Genomic DNA, 21,667 nt, shown 5'->3' with positions numbered 1-21,667 from the left:
GTGTCCTCAAAAGGTGTGCTATTCCTAGCATTTAAAATCAAGTGGTGAGCTCCTGAGGTCCTTTACCACAATGTCCCCTAACACAAGTGCTTAAAATTAAAGGAAATGAAGGAATAAAAATGGAGAAACATGCGAGACTTGCACGGTGAAAGTAGACTTGATATTGGTAATGATAAAGGAAATTATAGGAGATAAAATACAGAAAACTAGAAGGAAAATTGCTAGCGTGCTATTACAGTCTTTTCGTTAGGAGTTGAGGTTCCAATGGTTATTGGAGAACTTCAGTGCTTTTTACTAGATGATTGGCGCACCAAGGACACTCTGTTTGAATTTTTTGAAGGAAAATGTGTCTGATTTAGTTAGACCAAGTGCTTTGGGATGCTTTTGGGTTGATTGGGGTTTGAATCTGTTAAAGTCTTGTGAGAGATTGTGGTGTAGACTGAATGTGTTTGGTGGCTTCTCCTTTTACAGGCACAAAGTGATGGTTTTCCTATGGGTCCATACTCCAGTTTTCTAAGATCACTAGCTACAGTTTTCCCTATAACTTCCTCCACTCTTTGCCATCTCCAAAAAGGTGCATCAGTTAATTTTCATAGTAAGCAACCACCTTTTTTCTATAAGACTCGTGGGCTTGGGCTAAAATTATTATTTTTAGCCTAAATAATTAGGTTTGGAAATTAGATTTTAGCACCAACTATAACCTCCCGCATGCAAATTTGGCTAAGATCGTCGAAGGCCAAGTTTGTATAGATATTTGAATTGTTTCATCCTCCATAAATTCTTTATGTATGTGATGCAAAACTTGGAGAGCCAACCTTTTTTAATCAAAGTTTCAAGTGGCAAGTTTGCCTAAGGAGTTGGCTCATTCTCAATGAAGGGCTTTGGGTATAGATATTGCTCTCAATTTGATCTTAAAGGCACAGAGTTTGCCTCTAGTGCATCAACCCAAGATATTTAGGTGCTTTCAGGTAGCTGACCCCTGAGCTCTTTATGAGTTCGGCATTGACTTATTGTCCTCGTTGAACTCATCCTTAGAGCTATAAGAAGAGTGCCCCCCAAGCTCTTCAGATAAGACTGGTTCTAAAGGCCATGAATTGGCCTCTAGCTCATTGTCCTTATAAAGCTTGTCATAGAAGCTATAGGAAGAGTTCCCCCCAAGCTCTTTAGATATGCTTGGTTTTAAAGGCCATGAGTTGACCTCTAACTCACGGTCCTTGTAGAGCTCATCCTTAAAGCTAAAAGAAGAGTACCCCCAAGTTCTTCAAATAAGACTAGTTTTAAAGAATATGAGTTAGCCTCTAGCTCCTCGTCCTCACAGAGCTCATTGTCAAGGCTATTAGGAGTGCGCCTTTGAGCTCTTCGAATATGCTTTGTTCTAAAGGCCATGGGTTAGCCTCTGACTCATCCTTAAAGCCAAAAGAAGAGTGCCCTCGAGCTCTTCGGATATGCTCTCGAAGGATTTGCTGTAGCTCCTTAAAAATTCTTCTCTTTGTTGAGCTCTTCGTTTTACTGCAAGCATTTCTTCCAAAGTTTTTATGGTTGAACTAGGTCTCTAACTTGTTAATCCCAGCTCTATATTTTATCTCTTGCTTGAAACATTTATGGTACCTATCTATAGCTATGATGAATTACCCTAAAGCATATTAGATCATTGCTTGATGCTCTATGTTACATTGTGAAGTTTCCAGTATCTGTTCTAGGTTCCAATGTGCAACTAAAAAGTTAGCCTACACCTTAAAGCTCTGTTCACCATACTCGTTTTTAGATTGTAATGAAGTTAACGAGTATACTACACTTATAGTATCACATTCCGCATCTTGAGATCAGATTTAATTTTTACCATTATTTTTCAATTTAAAGGTGTGGTTCCATGTTGGCTCCACAAGGATGTGGTCCCATTCTGGTTGGATCCATAACTTCTGGAGCATTGATCTCTGGAGTGCAGTTCTCTAAGTATTTTGGTTCCTAGATCACTGGCTCTTAAGGGGACTAAGTAATTGATTCTAAAGGTGTGATATTTTATGACTTTGCTGGAGTGCTAATCTCTAGGTTTTTTAGTTCCTAGATCACTGGGTCTTAAGGAGCCCAATACTCAAGACAATCCCTTAAGTCATCAAGTTCAAAGAAATCATCCTCATATTCAAAATGTTTGACTTGTAGTGATGCTATCAGTACACATGCATGGGTCCCACTGGCGTGCCAAAATTATTTTGGCAGGTCTGCGCGGGCGTGCCAGAAAAGTGTGTCCTCAAAAGGTGTAATGTTCCTGACTTTTAAAATCAAAGTGAGTTCTTAGGGCCTTTTACTACAATTTCCTAGAACACAAGGGCTTAAAATTAAAGCGAGTAAAGGAATACAAATGGAAAAAACATACGAGACTTGCATGGTGAGAGTAGGCATGGTATGGATAATGATAAAAAGAAAATTACAAGAAATAAAAGATATAAAATTAAAAGGAAAAGTGTTGGCGCACTGTTACTGTTGTTTTGCTAGGAACTGCTGCTCTATAGGTTATTGGAAAACTTTATTGCTCTCTAAGAAATGAGGTGAAGGAAAATGTATCTGGTTTGGTCAGACCAAGCGTTGAAGCATCTGTGATGCTTTTGGTTTGATTGGGATTTGAGTGTGTTTAAGTCTTGTGAGAGATTGTGTGTGGATAGAATGTGTCCGGTTACTTCTCCTTTTATAAGTACAAAGTGACAGTTTTCCCATGGCTCCATGCTCTACTTTCTTAAAGCCACTAGCTATAGTTTTTTCCATGACTTCCTCCACTCTTTACCATCTCCGAAGTGGTGCGTCAACTCATTTTCACAACAAGCAACACTTTCTTCCAGAAAACTCATATGGGCTTGGGCTAAAATTATTATTTTTAGCGAAAATAGTTGGGCTTGGGGCCAAAATTAGATTTTAACATGAACAATAACCTAAAGCTTAGAAAGATTATATGGATATAATTCAGTGCAAGAAAAATTACTTGTAACAAAAATTAAGTATAGAAGCTCATTCTGTTGATGAAATCACTGACTACTCAACAAGGAATTATTTGCATAAAATGAATCATGATTGGAACAAAACGCACAAAGATCAAAGATGAATGGCATTTTGACACATACTTTCCTCTAATATAGAATTTTATCGACATAAAAAAGGAAAAAAGCAGTCATGTAATAAATCACCGTGGAATTTGTACAACTCTAGTATTTCTTGTCAGCAGAAGCTAAAGATAAGTAAAAACTACAATCATGTCAAAAATATATCTCACTAAAAAGCATGCTTGATAATTTTACATAACTTTTCACAATTAATTTTATCTACCTATATTTTATAGACCAGATTTTGTTTCTGACATCTTTCTAGACTGCTGAGTAAAAGCTAACTTAAACCATCTCCAGAATTTTGATATTCCCTGTGGAATTAGCAGCAACTAAGGTGTTTGACTGACTGCGCCAACAAACAGAAGAGATGAACTGTGCAGAATCATCCACTTCTTGCCCAGAAAATGGGTCTGTGTTCTGAAACTTGAAAGACAAGGCTGGCATGGGAAAAACCTTGTTGTATATAAACACCTAATCCACACAGAATATGACCTTCAATAAAACAGCAGAGTTAAAGTGCAAATAAATGATATGTAGGTCCATTAGTCTAACATCAACAACAGAAGGGGCTATCTGGGAAATAAGGTGGTTGGAGACCTGCCTTTGACCTTTGTTTTTTCCTCTAACCAGAGGTACTGCCATGACATTTTCTATATATTTTTTATTACTCAACACTAAGGACTTGTTTGGAAGTTTTCAAAAGAGTCTAATGGAGTGGCTATGTGGAAAGAAAGGTTTCAACATTATTCTTAATTCCTCATAAGGTAATAGAAGTAGAGTCAATGTGACTAAATTGCCGTTTCCTCTATGCAATATCCCAACAAAGTTCCCAAGTTGGTGATTTGATTTCATAGTTAGGTTAACGCAGGTAAACATGGGAGATTGAAAGAAAGGCGTGAATAAAAATGGAAGATCACTCTTTCAATATTTATCCTCTCGTCCTTCAAGATCATCTAAACATAGTGATGAATACAAAGTAGGGCCAAACACCTTTTGCTTTTATATGACTGATAGTGGAAAGTCACATTTCAATCTATTGTAACAATCACCTCATAAAATTTCTGCACGAACCCCAACTCACAAGTTCACAGGAAATTAAAATTTACACCTAAATATGTTAATTCCAAGAAGAAAAACCAGACAACCAGTTTGATAGCATGAAAACATTAATCCTGATTATCACGTAAGCTGTCTTGGCCAATTTAGAGGAGAACATACAAGCATAAAACTCGATAATAAATATATTCCAAAAGGTTTCTGTCAAAATAATTAATAGAGCATACCTCATTTGTCTCCGAACCAGTGGCAATGAATCCATCAGATACTGACAATCCCACAAAGTTCTGTAACAAAAGGGAAAATACATCAGCCACATGATATATAATCCCAAAATAGTTGAAACAATAGGCGTACAAAAACACACGATTTACAGTTAACACACAATGTGCCACAAACATACACACCTTCACATTCATGTGACCTGTGAATGTTTGAAGTGGCGTGTCTATAGCTTGAGATGTGCATGCAGAAAAATCCCAAAGCTTCAAAGTGTTATCTGTGGATGCAGAGACAAGGTTCACACTGTCCACAAACTTGATGTAACTCACAGTCTTATCATGTCCAAGGAATGTATAAAGAGGCATTTTTAGGTTCCTGAGATCATAATAATATATTCGATGATCTGCTGAACCAAATGCAAGGAAACGACCAGAATCTGGGGAAAACTGAACACTGCAGACATTAGCCATTGTTTTGATGGTACCGACATTAATTCCCTGCAGCATCAGTCCAGTTGAGAGAAACAACTCATCATACATACAGAAAAAATACATAAACGTGCAATAGATGACTGCAGTACGTTTAGTTTCAAAGCTGACATCCAATAAATGCAGAAATGGAATTTGCCTGATTGATACTCCATAGCTTAACAGAACCATCATCACTCCCACTTGCCAACATTGTTGGGTCTGCTGATGAGAAATCGATGGACCATACCCGCCTCTCATGCTCATCCATTTCAGACAGTGGTCTACTTCTTGTCACATCCCATAACTGGACAAGATGATAAGTAAATAACAACACGGTAGCAGAAATAATAGATGAACTAGTACAAGCCCTGACCTACCTGTACAACACCTTCAAAGTTACTAGAAGCTATTTGGCTTTTGATGTAAGTGTTCCAACATACACTGCTCAACTTTGACCTGCTAGCCATCTCCACTACTGGATAGCTGATATCATGATCCTCATTTATGATCGAGTCATAATCAAAAACTTTAATTTTTTTACTTACACCAGCAGTAGCGAAAAATGTCTCTTCACGACTAAAACTGAGTGCACATACTAGGTTTGAAGACTGCAACAGATCCCCTTGCTTCAGGTCAGCTTTAACCTTTAGCTTACTGAAAGATAGGTATTTGCACAAACCATCAAGGAAAGGATTTTTCCAAGCAATTCTATCCTCTCTGCATTGGTCTTTTGATGCCAAGTTGTTGACAAAACCTCTTTCAGTCATAAAAAAAGAGCCTCTACCATCAGTAACCTTCGGTTTCTTTGATGATTTGCATCGCATTAAAAAGTATTCCGACTCTAGCCTCTTAAAGTTTTTCATTAGCCGAGAATTATTTGAAAGAACATTGCCACAATTGTTTTGGTCATCACCAATGCTACTATTGCATTCTTGAACGTTGTGCTTTATGTTCCCTTGGTCAGCAGAATCTCCACTCTCGACAACTTTCATGGATGGAAAACTTGATGCTAAATGATCATCACTCCCTAAATCAGAGCCAACAACTTCTTTAAATATTGGCTGCTGCTTGGCTGCTTCTTCAATATCTGAACACAGAAAAGAAACAGTTTGCTGCAAATTATCAGCCACACCCTTTTTTCTCTGCTGAATTAACAAAAGGAATTCTAGTAACAACTCTTGTTCCTCTATTTTTTCTCTAAGTTCTATTGCTGCTTCACGTTCTTCCATATCACCTCTCTGTTCGATAAGGAACCCACTCTGCAACAACTCTCTGCTACAAAAGAAAACAAATGTCACAAAAAGGTTCTTCTCTTTGGGCTCATCACAGAATTAGAAATGTTTGATCAGTAAGGATCTTAATTCTTGGAAATAATATAGTTGAGTCTAGTGTCCAGGAACAGACTACCCCTAAAGCTTGAGGCATAGACAAAGCATAGGTCCACTCAAACCTAGAGCTAGCAGTCAGATTTTTGGATAGGTCATTTAATTGAAGAGGATTTGATATATGTTAGGGAAGCCATTATTCCAAAAGCTTAAGGGGTCAATATACAATGAAGCACAGGTCCAAAAAATTCTTGTGCCAAACAAAAGGAAGTCAAAAGGTCTATAAATGCTACTAATGGTTGAATTTAGTCCAAGTTATCTCTCATATGTATAAATTAGCCAGCAAATGCAATTAAATAGTATCATATGCAGTAGTATTTTTTTGGCATGTTCGCCATCTAGTTCTTTGCAAATGATTTATTTCCAATACTTTACTTTCACCAAAAATATAAATATCTGACTTGTTAGTACATCTAAACTAAGAAAAATCATTGCAAAAAATTACCATATTAATTATGAAGATATAAAGCAAAATAAGTTGCTCAATAGCTGAATCATGATCTCTCAATGCTCATGCATCCAGGAATCAAACAATAGAAAAGAAAAAAAACAAGGCATGAAAATGGAAAATAACAATGACAAGTCTGGAACAATTTACAATCTTGATGTACGAGAACCACTTATGTGCAAAGAAACTACCCGAGTGTTGGACGACTACTAGGTTCAGGGTGAAGTAGCCATAAGCAGAATGTAGCTTCTTTGGGCCACTCCAAAAGTAATTGCGGAGGAAGAACTCTATGTATAAGGCTAGACATTGTTCTGCTCTTTTCTTCTTTGGAGCTGAATGGGCAGAATAGCTGGCCAATTATATGTAGGATAATCAAGGAAGTGAAAAGGAAAACAAATATAAAGTGAAGATAAAACATATTGAAATACTTGAAAATAAACAATAAATGTACAGTTTTCAATATGAACCTCAAACAGGAGAACCCCCAACCGGTAAATGTCCGAAGCACATGAACTTGAAGAACCAGCTACCTCTTCAGGACTAGTATACCAACTTGTCTCCATTAGCAATGCCTGTTTCAGCGGAAATGTCTGCTTCTTTCCTTCTATTTCTTCAGTTTTGATCCTGTTTCTGACTTTATTTTCTTCAGTATCTTCTATTAAAGATGCACGAGCTGCATATGCTGCATTGGACAGCATGTAACTAGAATTCGACATGACAGTTGTTGAAGTCCTGACACATTCCATTACTTCACTTCTCAATATTCTCTGGGGATGGATTTCAAGGGAACTGAGAAATGCAGGGGTTTTAATCTGAGCACCAAGGCTGTTTAATCCATTTTCTAAAGAAACTGAACCAGAATCTGAACAAGATGCAGACTCAATGAAGGAGATGTTATTGAAAGGTGACATTACAAAGCAGGAAGGTCTCACATTATGAACAACAATTCCTTGACAATGTGCTGTATTAACAATTTCTACTATTTGCCTAAATATGTGCAAGCATTCAAATACATCCACCGAGCGTTCAGGTTTATCTAACCACTGCCTCAAGCTAATATCAGCCCATTTTGCAGAATGAATATAAGGGCCAACCGCTACCTCACTCTCTTGAACCCCGGAGAAACTAGCCTGATTTTTAAGAGCCAACACAATTCTATCCTTGTCCTTCTTGAAGCCCGAAGAATTATTTGATGTCTCACCAGAATAAGGGCTTCTGTCTGGACAAATAGGCCTTGTGTTCCTGTCTGAAACTCCAGAAGTATTTAATACCTGAAAGGCGTTAGATTTCTGCCAAACAGACCCAGAAGAACCCTCCATGTTTATTCTCTTAGATTTGCATGAGCATGATGAAGGCTAGGACATAGAGACACATGGAAGAATTTTCCAACTTGAGTAACACTCTTTCTCTCTTAAGTCTTAACACAAGAATTATAGCTCAAAATTTCATTCCAGCGTCCAAAAAAAAAAAAAATCAAAGAAAACCCAGTATCAAGATCAACTTCTCAGCTTTTCCATGCTCAACGTAATGAGTAGTTCCTGCCAAGTAGCCGCGCTCAAAATTTCATCTCAGCAGTTTTAACCCATAACCAAATACCAGAACATTGAAAAGAGGAAGTCCCAGAAAACCCAACAGTACAGATAAGAACTCAAATTTCCAAGTAGATTGGTGAAGCAACAGCGGTGGGAGTAAATAGAGAAAGAGGAACTAAGAAGGAAAAAGATTGGTTTACCAGTGCAAGCATGTAGAGGATGATGATGTGTTTCTGCCAGGCCAACCTGAGAAGGTATTAGGCAATTAGCTTAGCACCGCACTAGCTCTCTGAAACTTCCACAGCCTCATAAATTCCATTCATTTCTCAAGACAAAAGAAAACCAAAAAAGCAAAGGAAGGTGTACTTGAATGCCACCAAACAAAGTTTTCTTTGTTGTTCCTTTGATTTCATGTTGTCTTTTTTCATAGACGGAGTTTATTTTTCATGTCTATTAGTGTATTAGATTGCATGCTTCGTTAATTGTTACACAGTTTAATTCTTTATAAAAATTAAAAATATTTTATTGTGAAAAAAATTAGATTACATGCTAGTACAACAAATATTTCACAATCTATAACTTTTTGGTAAAAAAAATTATCACTAATATTATAAAATATCACCACCTCATGTCTTAAATTTGAATCATTCAAATGGACACAATTTTTATTTTATAAAATATGGGTGCATTTTGGCCTGATAACTAGCCAGACTGTTTTATTTCCAAGGTTGTAGCAACACGTGGCCACAGCCCACAAGCAAGGAAGGGAGTAAATTTTAATAACTGGATGGCCGTATAGTGAAAATTTAACGTAGAAAAGGAACAGGAGCAAATGGCAATTATTAAAAAGTGGATTAATCTGTCTTGGGTACGATGACTGCACTTTTCCAAAGTGGAAAGTCCTAAATCCTAATGTCGTTGTGTTAATAACTTAATATGTGACAATGGTATTCTAGTAATAAACAACCACCTTCTTTTGTCACCACACAATAAACGATTATTTTCACCAAGTCAAAAAGGTTTCAATATACTCTTTCTAAATCACGACATAAAATACTTTTAAAAGCATTACTTAATTTAAAATATAGGATGTTGAGTAATTTTTATAATTATTTTTTAACTATACTTCTACTTTATTTATTATGTTTTTGAAAAAATTATGTATTAAAATGTTAATTATAATTATCAAGGCACTTGTGCAGTATATTTAATGAAGGTATAATTAAAAGGATGTAAATTTTTTAAAAAAATTAAGATTTTAATTAATATTTTTTAAAACATAAATTAATTACTAATATTTTATACTTTAGTTCAGAAAGAATGACATAAAAAAGTAATTTAAGTATTTTAAGATTGGACTCGGGAGTCTGGCTGGTGAATCTAGTGATTAGACGCTTTTTTTGCCAACACACGTGTGTGTATTTATATTTATATTATTTCCCTTCTTATTTGTAAGCTAAAGAAAAAATAATTTTTTAATACTATTTATAAAACGTGTTATCTATTTTTTTATTACAAATTTTTATTTTTATTCCATTAAATATTGATAATAAAAAATATATTATAACATATATATATATATATATATTTAACAGCTATAAAATTAAAAAATTATTAAATTTTTAGATAAAATTTATAAATTTTAAAAAAAATTTCATTCCTATGAAATGGGGAGTGACTTGGAGGTAAGATTCAACGAGTATGAGAAGATCAAATTTTTTAATATTTTTTCTTTTTGGCAGAAAAAAGGAGTAGGTCAATTCAATAATTTTTAAACTAGATGAAATCAGGCGATTCAATCAGTTGCACTATCAATCAATCTTTGTTTCAATTTAGTTTGAATCACAAAACCATTTTTGCTTTTGAATCAGTAGTTAGATTGGGATTCGTTAAAAAATCATGAATCAAAGTAGTTTTATGAAAATGAGATAGCTCAATTTTTTTTTACTTTGTTCCAATTCTATCCCTTAAAAAAAAATCTCCTTTACTTTTTAGATACTTGAGAATGTAAAAACAAATTTAGTTTGTGCACTTTGTTCCAATTTTAACCCTACATCAAAATAGTACTATAATTTTCATTTTTTAGGGGCACCTTTTTTGATATATTATTTCCATTCTTTTTATATGTCTTAATTTGAATAAATATTCAGGCTGAAAAAAATCTAAATTAGTATAAAGATATTTGTTGTGAGCATTGATATTGAATCATTTGATATTATGATGTGTCATAGGGCTTATTAACTTATAATTAACTTAAAATATTTAACTTTATTTTTAAGTTATATAAAAATTATATATATTTTTTATTTATATTATTATATATATATAATATTTTTTAATTTAATTATTATATTATTGGTTTAATTGTGAGGCCAACCAATTGAAATTAACATTATGCATACACACACATATATATATGGGTCGGGTTGTGATAATATTTGGTTGATTGGATAAAATTAACATGTGGCAAGAGGAAGCCTAAGTGAGTTCTAATAATTTTATCAAAAAAAAAAAAAAGTTCTAATAAATGCACCTCCAGCCTCGGCAAACAAAAACAATAAATGCATCTCCAGATTTTTCCTGTGCTGGTAGGACCAGAAAATGAAGCCCATATTCGGACCAAACGTCATGATTCTTTAAAGGCAAAGTAAAAATAAAAATCCTCTTGCACTATACTAATAATAACGAGAACCTATAAAATATCATAATTATTCTTAAGTTTTTAAAAACTTCTCTGACATTAATAATTTTTATAAAATAACTAAAATACCACAATTTTTAAAAAAAGTAAATATGAGTGATTTTAGTTTAAACAAATTTTACCTTTTTTTGGGCCATGATGAAAATGGAACAAGCAATTGCAACTTCTATTGTACAATTTTTTGATTCATCGAGGTCCAAGTATTGTATCTATGTGTAACTATTTTAGTTTAAATAGTCATTATTTTTTTATGACAATGACTAGAATGGAACAAATAATTATAATTTTTCTTGTACAAATCTTTTATTCGCTAAGATCTAAGTGTTATAAATCTGTAATTATTTTAGTTTAACCAATCACTATTTTTTTATGACAATGATTAGAATGAAACAAATAATTAAAATTTCATCTATGTAAATTTTTTATTCATTGAAATTGTAATTTGCATAAGAAAAGTTATAAATGCTTGTTCAATTCTAATTATTGCTAGACTAATATTTACTTTTTTTATTTTAAACTAGAAGTATTTTAGTCATTTTATCAAAAATTATTAATATCAAAAAAATCTTTAGAAGCTTGAGAAGAATTATGATATTTTTCAAAATCTCATTATCATTTAAACATTTCAAGAGTTTTTTTGGTCATTTTTCCTTCTTTAAGCCTACTTTACTTCACTTTTAAAATTTTATTTCCTCCTTTTTAAAAATTTAAGTTTTTCAAGGCTTTAGCACATAGATTAAAAAAATATAATTAATATATTAAAATATTTATCACATTATCAAATCGGCAATTAATTTAATGCATTGAAATATTTTCACATTATTAGTCATAAGTGAGGGTGTAATAGAAAAATGTTAATAAAATTAACGGGGCTAAGTATAGTGAAAGTAGTTAATTCTCCTAACATTATAAGTTAAGATTTAGATTCTTGCCAAGAGGACACTAGCCACATGTAATAAATATTATTTTGAACTTCTAACAAAATATATATTAACAAAATTTTCTTTAGTGAGTTATAGAGAAGTCTCAAGTGTGTTATTTAATTGCTAATAGACCCCATTTACATGTCATTTTGCAATTGAAACATTTTTTTTTTTGGCTTGGAAACATCCAATATTGTGAGTTTGTCTCACACAATGTTAAGAAAATTAGACTAATCATTAAACTATTGAAGTACTAATTTATGGTTCAATAGCCAAATTGTAATTTGAATTGTGATTCAAACGGGCATGAATAAATTAATATATTTTAAATAATATATACTTAAAATTAAAAATGATATATAATAATAAAATTGAATGCTTAAATTTCAAACAAAATAATATAAAATAAAAAAAGGTAATATCCTTCAATATGCCATCATTTTAATCCAAAGTATATATACTTATTTCATAATTTATAATTTATAACTTTGAAATATATAAATATTTATTGTATTCTGGTTCACTTTTCTCCATTTAATAATACTTATTAGGTATAAATATGTATAAATTGCAGTTTTTAAATATGAATTAAAATTTTCAAAATAATAATTGATTAATTAAAAAATAATAGGACCAATTCAACCAATTTGCAGAATGTTCTGCCCTTTCTTTTTTTTTTACCACTAATGATATTGTTTGTCCAAGACTTGAACTCAAACTTGAAACCTCTTATTAAATCGGTACAACTTTGTTATCAGTTGAATCAAGCATTCAATCATATAAAATAAAATCAAAATCAAATTTATTACTTAAAACTTTGATGTAATTCTTCCAAAAAAATAAGATATTGTCTTGTATTAAAAAAACAAAAATAAAATTACAGGCTATATAATTGAACTAGATGAGTGGGATAAGGTTTATTTTTATTGTTACAGAGTTCTAAATTTTTAACTTAGACTCCATTATTCTATTGCTAGCCCACTCGAGTCACATAACAGATGGAATCACTGCCGTCCGCATCCCAAAATATCCAATAGAAATATCTACGTTGAAGAACATTGTGCTTTAAATAAGTCGATTCCAAAATTTGAAGAATATTTATTAAAATGAAATTGATACTTGCTTTTGTGTGCAAGTGCCTAGACACTAGCACCTGGGATAAGAATCAGATGCCGTAAACAAACAAAAAATGGACAAAAGAGGAAAGGCCTGTGTGTTGGATGAACCTTTATCTAAGTATGAGAAGTAGAAAAAAAATTGTATCAGCTTATTTTGTAAGCTTATTAAAATCACTGACATAAATAAGCTGAAAATAATTTTTCTTCCAACAACCCCTCGTATTTAGATTAAAATTCTCCTAACAACTCCTTCAAGTAACTTAATAGAAAAAAACTTTCGTTAAGCTTAAAAAAATGGGCATTGGCAAGATAACTTTTAAGGATCTTCTTACAAATTACAAAATTCATTAACATAAGTTTTTGCTAAGAACACACGTTATTCATAAGACAGAGATAGTTTGACTCCTCAAATTTGGAACCGTGTATTTTTTTACTCATAAAAATAGTACCATTAGTTAAAAGCTTAAGCCACATATGAAATAAATGAGAAGAAAATATTAACGACACGTAAAAATCAAAGGAGGAACAAATTGTTCTCAGAATTCTACAGCTCAAGGCTGATAAGCTTTACAAGAACAGCCATATATCAGAAATTGCAGCCGTAAGAGGAAAGAGATTTCTCTGTGCTATTAAGTTACCTACCACCGCCACCGGGGGCATTCTGCGAGGGATATACCCTATACGTACAAAGGGAGAGTATAAAAGAAATTCACAAGAGAAAAATCACCAGCCAAATTATTTTTGCAGTGATCTTCTTATGTGATGGCTTTGCATTTTATGGCCACCAGGCCCTACATACAACAGCTCAGCGACCAGAAACAAATAATGAATTGGTGGTTATCTGGTTCCCTTCAGCCTGAAGTCTTCTCATCTTCGCCTTGTCCAATCGCGCTCTTCTGACAGCTTCTTGAACTTGGCGATCGTGGTCCTTCAACATCTGGTCCGTGTTGCTAGATGGAACTAGCAATGGACCAGAATAATGAATTTTATGACCCTTGGACCCATAACCAACCTGCATCATTATAAAGATAGTATTATCTGCCACTGATAAATGATTAAAAAAAAAAAAAAGGAAACTAACTAGGGAAGCCACACGATCATATACTTGGTATGCAAGATTCCCAGGTGTAAAATATCATGGCGGTAATTAACAGTCTCTGTTTGGTTCGATGATTGAAAATTGTCATAGAAGTTATGCGATCTCTATTTTTCAAGTGGCAAAGCCAAAAGTGCAGGACTTCAAGATCGAAATAGTTTTAGGGTGGAATGTGCATATTACGATATTAATGTCTTTTGATCTCTTGAATAACAATTTCTCAAGCATAAGCATCTTGGATGCAGATTGATATCCTATAGATACTAGGATGGCGACAAAGGACGAACACCTCATTTGAACAAACTAAAGCAAAAACAATGCACAAGGCCCCAACTTCATCAACAAAAAATCTATTTCTTAGCAATGGATGACAGTGAACAATAAAAAGCAAAAAGGACAGGACTGGTATCAAGGACAAAAGAAAACTACTCACAGGAATTGGGTCTTTGTTGTTGCCTCGCGCTTCTTCCTTTTGGGGAGGAGCTCCAGCATGCTTTTGTTCATGCTGCATCAATGATTCAGAGGCCTCCTTCAAGGATCCCGGGAACCGGCTTATTAGTTTGGGAACCTCTGTATGTGATGATGCAGACCTTTCTTTGCGATCATCAGATAACATGCTCCTTCTTGCAGCAACTAAGCCAGACATTGCTGACAAGTCGCCTCCATTGGAGATCTTTGGTGCATCATCCTGGTTTTTCCCGGCTTTTGTCCATGCAGTACGGTTACAAAGTGGACCAGAATGGGAAGCTCTTTTATGTTGCTGTACCTGGTGATCCATACCTACTTCCACAGCCTGTGATGGCCTAGGGGGGTCAATGGGAAATCCTGAAGCAACTTCTTCAGGATGAGGGTTAAACTTCTCGCTACGGCTCTTAGAGTTGGATTGACCTTGTCTCTTCTGCCGAAAGGTTTAAAATTCCAACGTCAACAAGAGAAAATAAACTTAAATGTGTAACAATAAACAAAGATGACTATGGAAACTATCCTCATAGAACAACAGAGGATAGAAAATAAAATTCACCCGAAATAAAAGGAGATTTGGTAATGTATCAGCAGGAAAGAAATTAGATATTCAAGATAGCATTCTTGAAAAAGGATAATATACGGATAGTCAGCAATACCCAGTAGAAGTATATAATGGTTCTTTTGTCCATACTAAGTACTCCCTCCATTGAAAAATATAAAGTATTTTCAACCGAATCTTACCTTTCAATATCTTCTAACTAATACCATCTTTCCATATTTACCCTCATTTAATAAAGTATTTCACTTTAAAAAAAATATAAAGTAATTTATTTATCATGGACACTTTTGAAAAAAGCACATTAATTCTACTTTGAAACACTAAAAATGCCTTACATTTTTTAATGGAGCATTCATTACTGTGAAAGATAGACTTAACAAGTTGCACAACAATCAATTTATGCTTCTTATAAGTTTTCCTTAAGAGGCTGTTTGGCCAATTATTTTCCCAGTACTTGAAAATCTATTTATTGAAATTTTGAGGGCAAACATGAAAAAATCGTTGTCCATACATTCCCTAGGAAACATACAACACATCATTAATTTTAAATTTCTCATATTTCCTAAAATCAGACATCTAAGAAAAAGATGCCCAAAAATACTAAGAAACAAACCCAAATGCCAAAGCTAAACACCACTTTAAGAAATTTCCAAATGCCCAATATACCTTTGCCTCTCCTTTGCTTTATTTATTAAACGCCATAAAAATGTGTGTGAGGCTATCATGATCTCAAGGTAAAAGTAAGAACTGAAGAAAGTTTCATGCACTTGAAACCTGAATAGCCAAAGGGTCTTAAAAAGCAGAATGCTATCAAATATAACATGCAATTGCGCCTTACAATGACATATTTAGGGTTGGTCTTATGATTGAACAAGGTACCTGCATGGATAGAACCAGTTCAGCATTAGCATCGGGTGCAGGGACAGCCCGAGACTCTCTTGTCCCTTGTCTGTGGCCCTTGCTTCCGAGAGCTCCTTGTCTGGTAGAATCAGAAAAATTAAATTAAAATGCAACAGTCAACCTTACAATATAGGAGTAGAAGGACCAAACAAACACTGATTGTTAATTTAAAAAACCAGATGAATGCATATCTCAGTTGACTCCATTAATAAATTATGCATAAATAGAATTAAAACTAAACATAAAAACTCTAAAGGGATAAAAACATAATTTGGAAATAGTATTTTAACAAAAAAAAATGAACATAAAGACAGAGCACACACCTTCTAGCTTCTTCATCCCGTGCTTTGGCATCAAATTCCTTGCTCGGAGGATACTTGGGCAAACTTGAAGGATCACAAGGTAAGGGTTTTGTTGTGAAGAACTAAATCACAAAAACACCAGAAGTTATTGACAATGCATATCTATGTATTAAAGGCAACAACTGATCACCAAGTGTAAAAGAATTACTTTGGAAAAACTATGTCTGAGCTGATCATAATAAACAATTTCAACTATAAAATTAACAAGTGGTAAACAGAAAATTAAGATGAATTACATATAAGCTTTAACATATAGGACTTGGAGATTGGAGACTATACTATTAGGTACTTACAGCAATACACAGGACATTGGAGTATTAATTACTGGCATAAATATGATCAACTAGAGATAATATCAGAGCATTTATGTTCTTGTGTATTGACAGAAGTTCCGCAAACATTTAAATTTTCTAAGTCAAAGTTGGGGGAAAAAGTTAAACTGATGCTTCGACCACTACCAACATCTCCCTCAACATGCACCGACAGAGTTACATTACATGTGAGGAGCATTTTGGATGAGCAGTACCAACAAGCAAAATAACATCACCATAAAAATATGTTCTTGCCATCTGAATTTCATTAAAAAATGCACACCTCACTCTTCAAAGCAGATGCTGCTGTTCCACGATCAGCAGGATCTATGGATAAAAGGGTTTCCATGAGTGCTAATGCAGGTGCAGGAAACTCCTTAAATGTATCTGCAACACACCGCCTGTAGGGCTGTTGAGGTTTAAATATTGTTGCATGAGGCAGCTTCGATTTCCTCCAATAATCCTCAGAAGGTGAGCCACAAAGTTTAAAAATTTTATGTAGCTGCTCAACCTACAAGAAAGAAAATGCGTGTAATAATTTCATTCATAAAACCAAGCAAATTGAATCACATTATAATCCAAGAACTTTATGTTTTATCTAGTGAACATCATTCTTTCTCCATTTTTACTGATATTTTCCTTGCAACCAAACCTACTTATCTACAGTACTTTCTAAAAGCCACTGCATGCAGTTTACAGTGAATATTGTAAACAAATAAACAGAGCATGACAATCATTTTAGCAAAAACTGAAGGAAACAGAAAATGCATAAAAATGCCACATTCAAATGAAATGTTAAAATTCAAGCATGTACACCTCAGTTCTTCCTGGCATAATAGGCTTTCCAGCATATAGCTCAGCAAGTATGCAGCCTGTACTCCATAAATCTACAGCAGCGCCATAGTAAGTTGCTCCAAGCAATAGCTCTGGAGGCCGATACCAAAGCGTAACAACTCGGCTCGTCAATGGCTGAATTTGATTGGGATTATAAAAGCTTGCCAAACCAAAGTCTGCAATCTTCAAGATACCATTGTTGTCAATCAGAAGGTTGGATCCCTTAATGTCACGGTGCAGTACACCACAGCTGTGGCAGTGATCAAGTCCACATAAAAGCTGCTGCATATAACATTTGACCTGACAACTTCCAATAACAGAAGTAAGTCTCTTTGGAGGTTTCTTTAGTACTTGATGTTAGTTATGTTCTGCCCCAAGAGGAAATCTTACTCTTTGTGAAATTTCCCCTACTCTTGTTCAGTTGTTTCATTTCCAATTTCCAAACAAAAATAAATTGAGGTTGAACATCATATTAAAATAGACATTAATGACAGCTAGATTTTCCAGAGATATACAGCAACACTTCTAGTAAAGCAGTAGGCAAAAGAAAGAAGCTTCAGAAAGTACCTGTGCTTCTGTGAACTTCAGTCCAGGATGTGAAGCTAGCCCAGCCAAGTCATGTTCCATGTACTCAAAAACTAGGTATAGGCTGCAAGACATCCTTGATGTAACTAGACCTTCCAGTTTTATGACGTTTGGATGATCAAGCCTACGAAGAATGTGAATTTCCCTTGCCATGAAGCGAACACTCTCAGGTTCAAGATTATCAAACCTCACTTTTTTCAAAGCGACAATTTTCTTTTGTTCAAGATCACGAGCTCTATAAACATTGCTATAAGTCCCCTGACCAATCTGCACGCAAAAGGACATAACTATCGCTTAATGGCAAGTGAAAACAACAAGAAAGTAAAATCATTTCAGAAATTAACTGGGATTAAGGAGAAAATTTTACTGAAGAAAAATCACATTACTAAAATGACATCAAGTCCTATGTTCCAGCTCAACTTTCTGACAAACTTTATCAAACCACCAAGAACATATAATATGAAATTCAAACGGGAACAGAATTTTAAGTGACTTCGCTTTTAGAATTAAATGTCATCAACAAAACCATCCTTAAGCAGTTAATAATGAGGGATAACATCACGACCATCAGACACATAATTGCTAATATCATTCAGGAATTGTAGGCAAAAAGTATTCTTCAAATGAAGAGCATGGAATCATTTAATAACGTTCAATCATGAGCTGAACACAAAAAAATTGCAATTTCGCTCAATTTGATTGAGGATCATAGAATTATCTTAGAAATCAGTTCATCAGCATAATAATCAACAAGGGAGCAAGGACGTGGGTTTGTCATTTGCACGTTGTCATCTTTGGCAGCAAGCAGATTTTAAAAGTTTACATAACCAAGCATAAAATAAGTAAAAGATAGGAACAACTCGTCATGTTTAAAATAAGTTTTAGAAGTGATATTATGCAATAAACTGGAAAAAAAATCATGGATACAGAGCTCTGGACCTGATGTTTCACCCAAAAAAAAAAAAAGCAAAAGAAAACAAAGAAACATATAATGAGATGTAGCCAGATCAAGAATGCAGCATACTTTATCCAACTTCTCAAAAGAATCTGCTCGTCGTGGCAACCATCCCTTGATAGCCTCTCCAGCCACTGCTGCCAACCATGAAGGCCACCCAGCTGCAACCTGCTCCCCTTCTGTGGCTTTTGGAACACTACCATTTCCTGGATGCTGTATAACAACATACTCCGTTTTCTCCCTCTTCCTTTCAACATTATCACCCTGCAAACGAACAGAGCCATTTCCTTGTTTATCCATGGACGCAATTCTACCATCATTATTATCATATCTATCCTTCACTCGATATCCTTCCTCCCTCCTCGATGAGGTAGCCCTACATACAAGAGGGTCCAATGAAACCTTATTTGATAATCGCTCCCTTGGACTCTCCCTACTGTCATCAATGGCTGAGGGCTTGCAACAAACGCAACCCATCATATACACAAGTGACCAGACCCTTCAACAATAACCACCAATCTCAATATCCACACAAATTGTATCTCCACGATATTATCATACTATCCTCTTCTGAGCTGTAATCACAAGCTCAGTCAAAATCCATATCAAATGTCCAATAACTTAAATTGTAAAATTACTACAAAGTAATACAGTACTCATCTGATCTCAAATGCGACCCCAAATCACCAAATAGCTGACATATTCCACCCATCAAAACACAAGAAGCACAACAGCTTCAAAACTTCAAGAAATCAAAACCCAGAAATCTTCAAAATCTATGCTCTGAAGGCCACAAGTAAAAACATATAAACTTGAAAATGACAGTTCTTTGCACAGTACAATGCCTTTCCATAAAAGCTGTCTACTTTCTAATCCAGGAACATACAGCTTTGCAAATTTACAACGGAAGGAATCAAAATAGCAATACCCAGATCCTCAAAACCTTGTAAGAGTGAATTTTCACCGCAAATATGTTGAAAACAGACCTCATGAAGCTTTCCCAGTGTCCAAACTGAAAGAGTGACAAAAAGGGTATCACTGAAGCTCAGAACTTGGGCAGCGAAGCCACGGATCTAGGGCACAACGATTTGAGAAACCCGTAGCGTGTGTTTTGGAAGATGAAGGGATGCAAGGAACTCCATAAAAATTATTATAATATATATTTAATTCAATGAAGAAAAATTAATGTTGGTAATAGTAAAAAAATTAAAAACATATAAAAGCAGCTTCTCGCGGCGCATATTTATGTTGCGAAGAGGAGTGTCCCCGGCACTGCAGGCTGCAGCTTTCAGTGGAGAGAGAGAGAGGCTGTGAAGCGAAACTCATTGCATGAAGACATTCTTGTTCTTACCATATGGCCACGCGCCCAGCAAAGGGTGTGACGATACATAGAGTAGTTACTACATGCCAATAATAATTAATTATCCCTTTTTTTAATAATGGACATTAATTAGTAATTGCTTTTCTTTGTTGTTGATTGCGTTATTAGTAGCAATTTGTTATGGGGAAAAAAGTTCAGCCTAAAAACGAACAGGAAAAAAATTTCCTTTATGGGGAAAAAAAAACAACAAACCTTATTTACGGTATTGGTATGAAATTAGAATTAGAAATCTAAAAAAATTTATTATTTGTTTCCTAATTTTAATATGCACGATTCTCTATTATATATTTTTATTTTGATGGTTATATTATAGTTAAAAAATATATTTTAATTTTTCTGTCGCTATGTTCAAATTGAGTAATTATGAAAAATTCACAAAACTTGATATCCAATAAATAGCGTGAGAAGCAATTATATTAAGTATATTATCAACTATCCATTAAACTTCGAGCAGCTAGCTGACTATGGCTGTTTCAATTATTTATATATTTTGTGGCCACAATAATATATTTATTTAGTATTTAATATATTTTGTCCTTTTAAAACACGAGGAGTTCATTATTTTGGCAGGAGGACAGCTGTATCGGTTATCAAAGAATATCAAATAGTGGCTTGCATATTAATTTTTCTTCCAAATTAATAATATTTTTATTATGGAAATGTTGTGGGTGACCCTCCAGTCAACTCTTTCTCTAATGCATAATTTCCACAAAATTCTACACCTGTATTTCAATATTAGAATGTACATATTTTTAAAAAAACTTAAGTCATGTGTAAGGATAAGTTTTCACCCTTGAAATTTGATAATAAATTTTTTAAAAAAAGTTATTTAGACAATCCCATTTTTTTATTTATTGATATAATGGTGATACTAATAAGAGTTGAATCTAAAAGAATGAACTAGTTCCTTATAACGTGATGAATTAAATTTAAATTTTTGTCAAAAAAGATGTTTGCATTTAGTGTTCGACCGTATCTCAAATGAGATTGTATTTATTAGGAAGATATTTATAAGCAAAAAAAAAATGGTGGTGATATCTTTGAATATTTTTTCTGAATAAAAGTCATATGAAATGTCTTACTTTTTATTCATCAACACTTGTGTGTGTGTGACTTCAAATGTTGGACGGAAAATTGACTTAAAATTCAAAGAATCGTATACATGTTGGTGTTGTTTAAATTTTATAATGCCAATGCAATATGAAATGATTTGTCACGTAAGGTCGCCAAAACTGAAATGATAAGGCCATTTTAATTTATATTTTAGGT

At 34.0% G+C, this 21,667-nt stretch overlaps 2 protein-coding genes across 6 annotated transcripts; both read right to left on the bottom strand.

The window, feature by feature from the left end:
* Positions 1–3,145: 3,145 nt before the first annotated feature.
* On the bottom strand, positions 3,146–8,554 carry LOC129313660 (protein SPA1-RELATED 3-like). 5 transcript variants are annotated; one of them, XM_054956943.1, is made up of 8 exons: positions 8,409–8,554; positions 7,144–8,214; positions 6,868–7,025; positions 5,221–6,118; positions 5,001–5,147; positions 4,559–4,870; positions 4,379–4,438; positions 3,146–3,566 (listed from the first exon to the last, which is right to left on the bottom strand). In XM_054956943.1, exons 2-8 carry the CDS (start codon positions 7,993–7,995, stop codon positions 3,378–3,380), a joined length of 2,616 nt encoding a protein of 871 aa, XP_054812918.1. In that variant the 5' UTR covers positions 7,996–8,214; positions 8,409–8,554; the 3' UTR covers positions 3,146–3,377. The 5 variants fall into 5 exon arrangements, with proteins under 5 accessions (XP_054812918.1, XP_054812921.1, XP_054812922.1 ...); XM_054956946.1 differs by having other exon boundaries at positions 5,221–5,930; positions 6,078–6,118; positions 7,144–8,540; XM_054956947.1 differs by having other exon boundaries at positions 5,221–5,930; positions 6,078–6,115; positions 7,144–8,540.
* A 4,851-nt stretch (positions 8,555–13,405) lies between these two features.
* Positions 13,406–20,311, bottom strand: LOC129313346 (probable serine/threonine-protein kinase At1g54610). Its single transcript, XM_054956346.1, has 9 exons — positions 20,004–20,311; positions 19,087–19,759; positions 18,045–18,329; positions 17,460–17,777; positions 16,927–17,154; positions 16,294–16,394; positions 15,950–16,049; positions 14,480–14,944; positions 13,406–13,962 (listed from the first exon to the last, which is right to left on the bottom strand). The coding sequence occupies exons 2-9, from the start codon at positions 19,495–19,497 to the stop codon at positions 13,756–13,758; spliced, it is 2,115 nt and encodes a 704-aa protein (XP_054812321.1). The 5' UTR covers positions 19,498–19,759; positions 20,004–20,311; the 3' UTR covers positions 13,406–13,755.
* Between the last annotated feature and the right edge of the window lie 1,356 nt (positions 20,312–21,667).

Source organism: Prosopis cineraria, unplaced genomic scaffold (assembly GCF_029017545.1).
Source record: "Prosopis cineraria cultivar Desert tree isolate PC_DT_omini unplaced genomic scaffold, ASM2901754v1 PC6, whole genome shotgun sequence".
NCBI lineage: Eukaryota > Viridiplantae > Streptophyta > Magnoliopsida > Fabales > Fabaceae > Prosopis > Prosopis cineraria.
The sequence above is the reverse complement of the archived record's forward strand: the minus strand, read 5'-3'. Positions and strand labels throughout refer to the sequence as shown.

What these genes read in the sequence shown, in the direction of transcription:
- LOC129313660 (XM_054956943.1), bottom strand. Translation starts at nt 7,995, where the DNA reads ATGGAGGGTTCTTCTGGGTCTGTTTGGCAGAAATCTAACGCCTTTCAG. An exon ending in TGGGGGTTCTCCTGTTTGAG is followed by an intron (nt 7,026 to 7,143) that starts GTTCATATTGAA and finishes ATAATTGGCCAG; the next exon opens with CTATTCTGCCCATTCAGCTC. An exon ending in AGTAGTCGTCCAACACTCGG is followed by an intron (nt 6,119 to 6,867) that starts GTAGTTTCTTTG and finishes TTTCTTTTGTAG; the next exon opens with CAGAGAGTTGTTGCAGAGTG.
- LOC129313346 (XM_054956346.1), bottom strand. Translation starts at nt 19,497, where the DNA reads ATGATGGGTTGCGTTTGTTGCAAGCCCTCAGCCATTGATGACAGTAGG. An exon ending in CATCTGCTTTGAAGAGTGAG is followed by an intron (nt 16,395 to 16,926) that starts GTGTGCATTTTT and finishes TTTGTGATTTAG; the next exon opens with TTCTTCACAACAAAACCCTT. An exon ending in AACTGGTTCTATCCATGCAG is followed by an intron (nt 14,945 to 15,949) that starts GTACCTTGTTCA and finishes ACCTTTCGGCAG; the next exon opens with AAGAGACAAGGTCAATCCAA.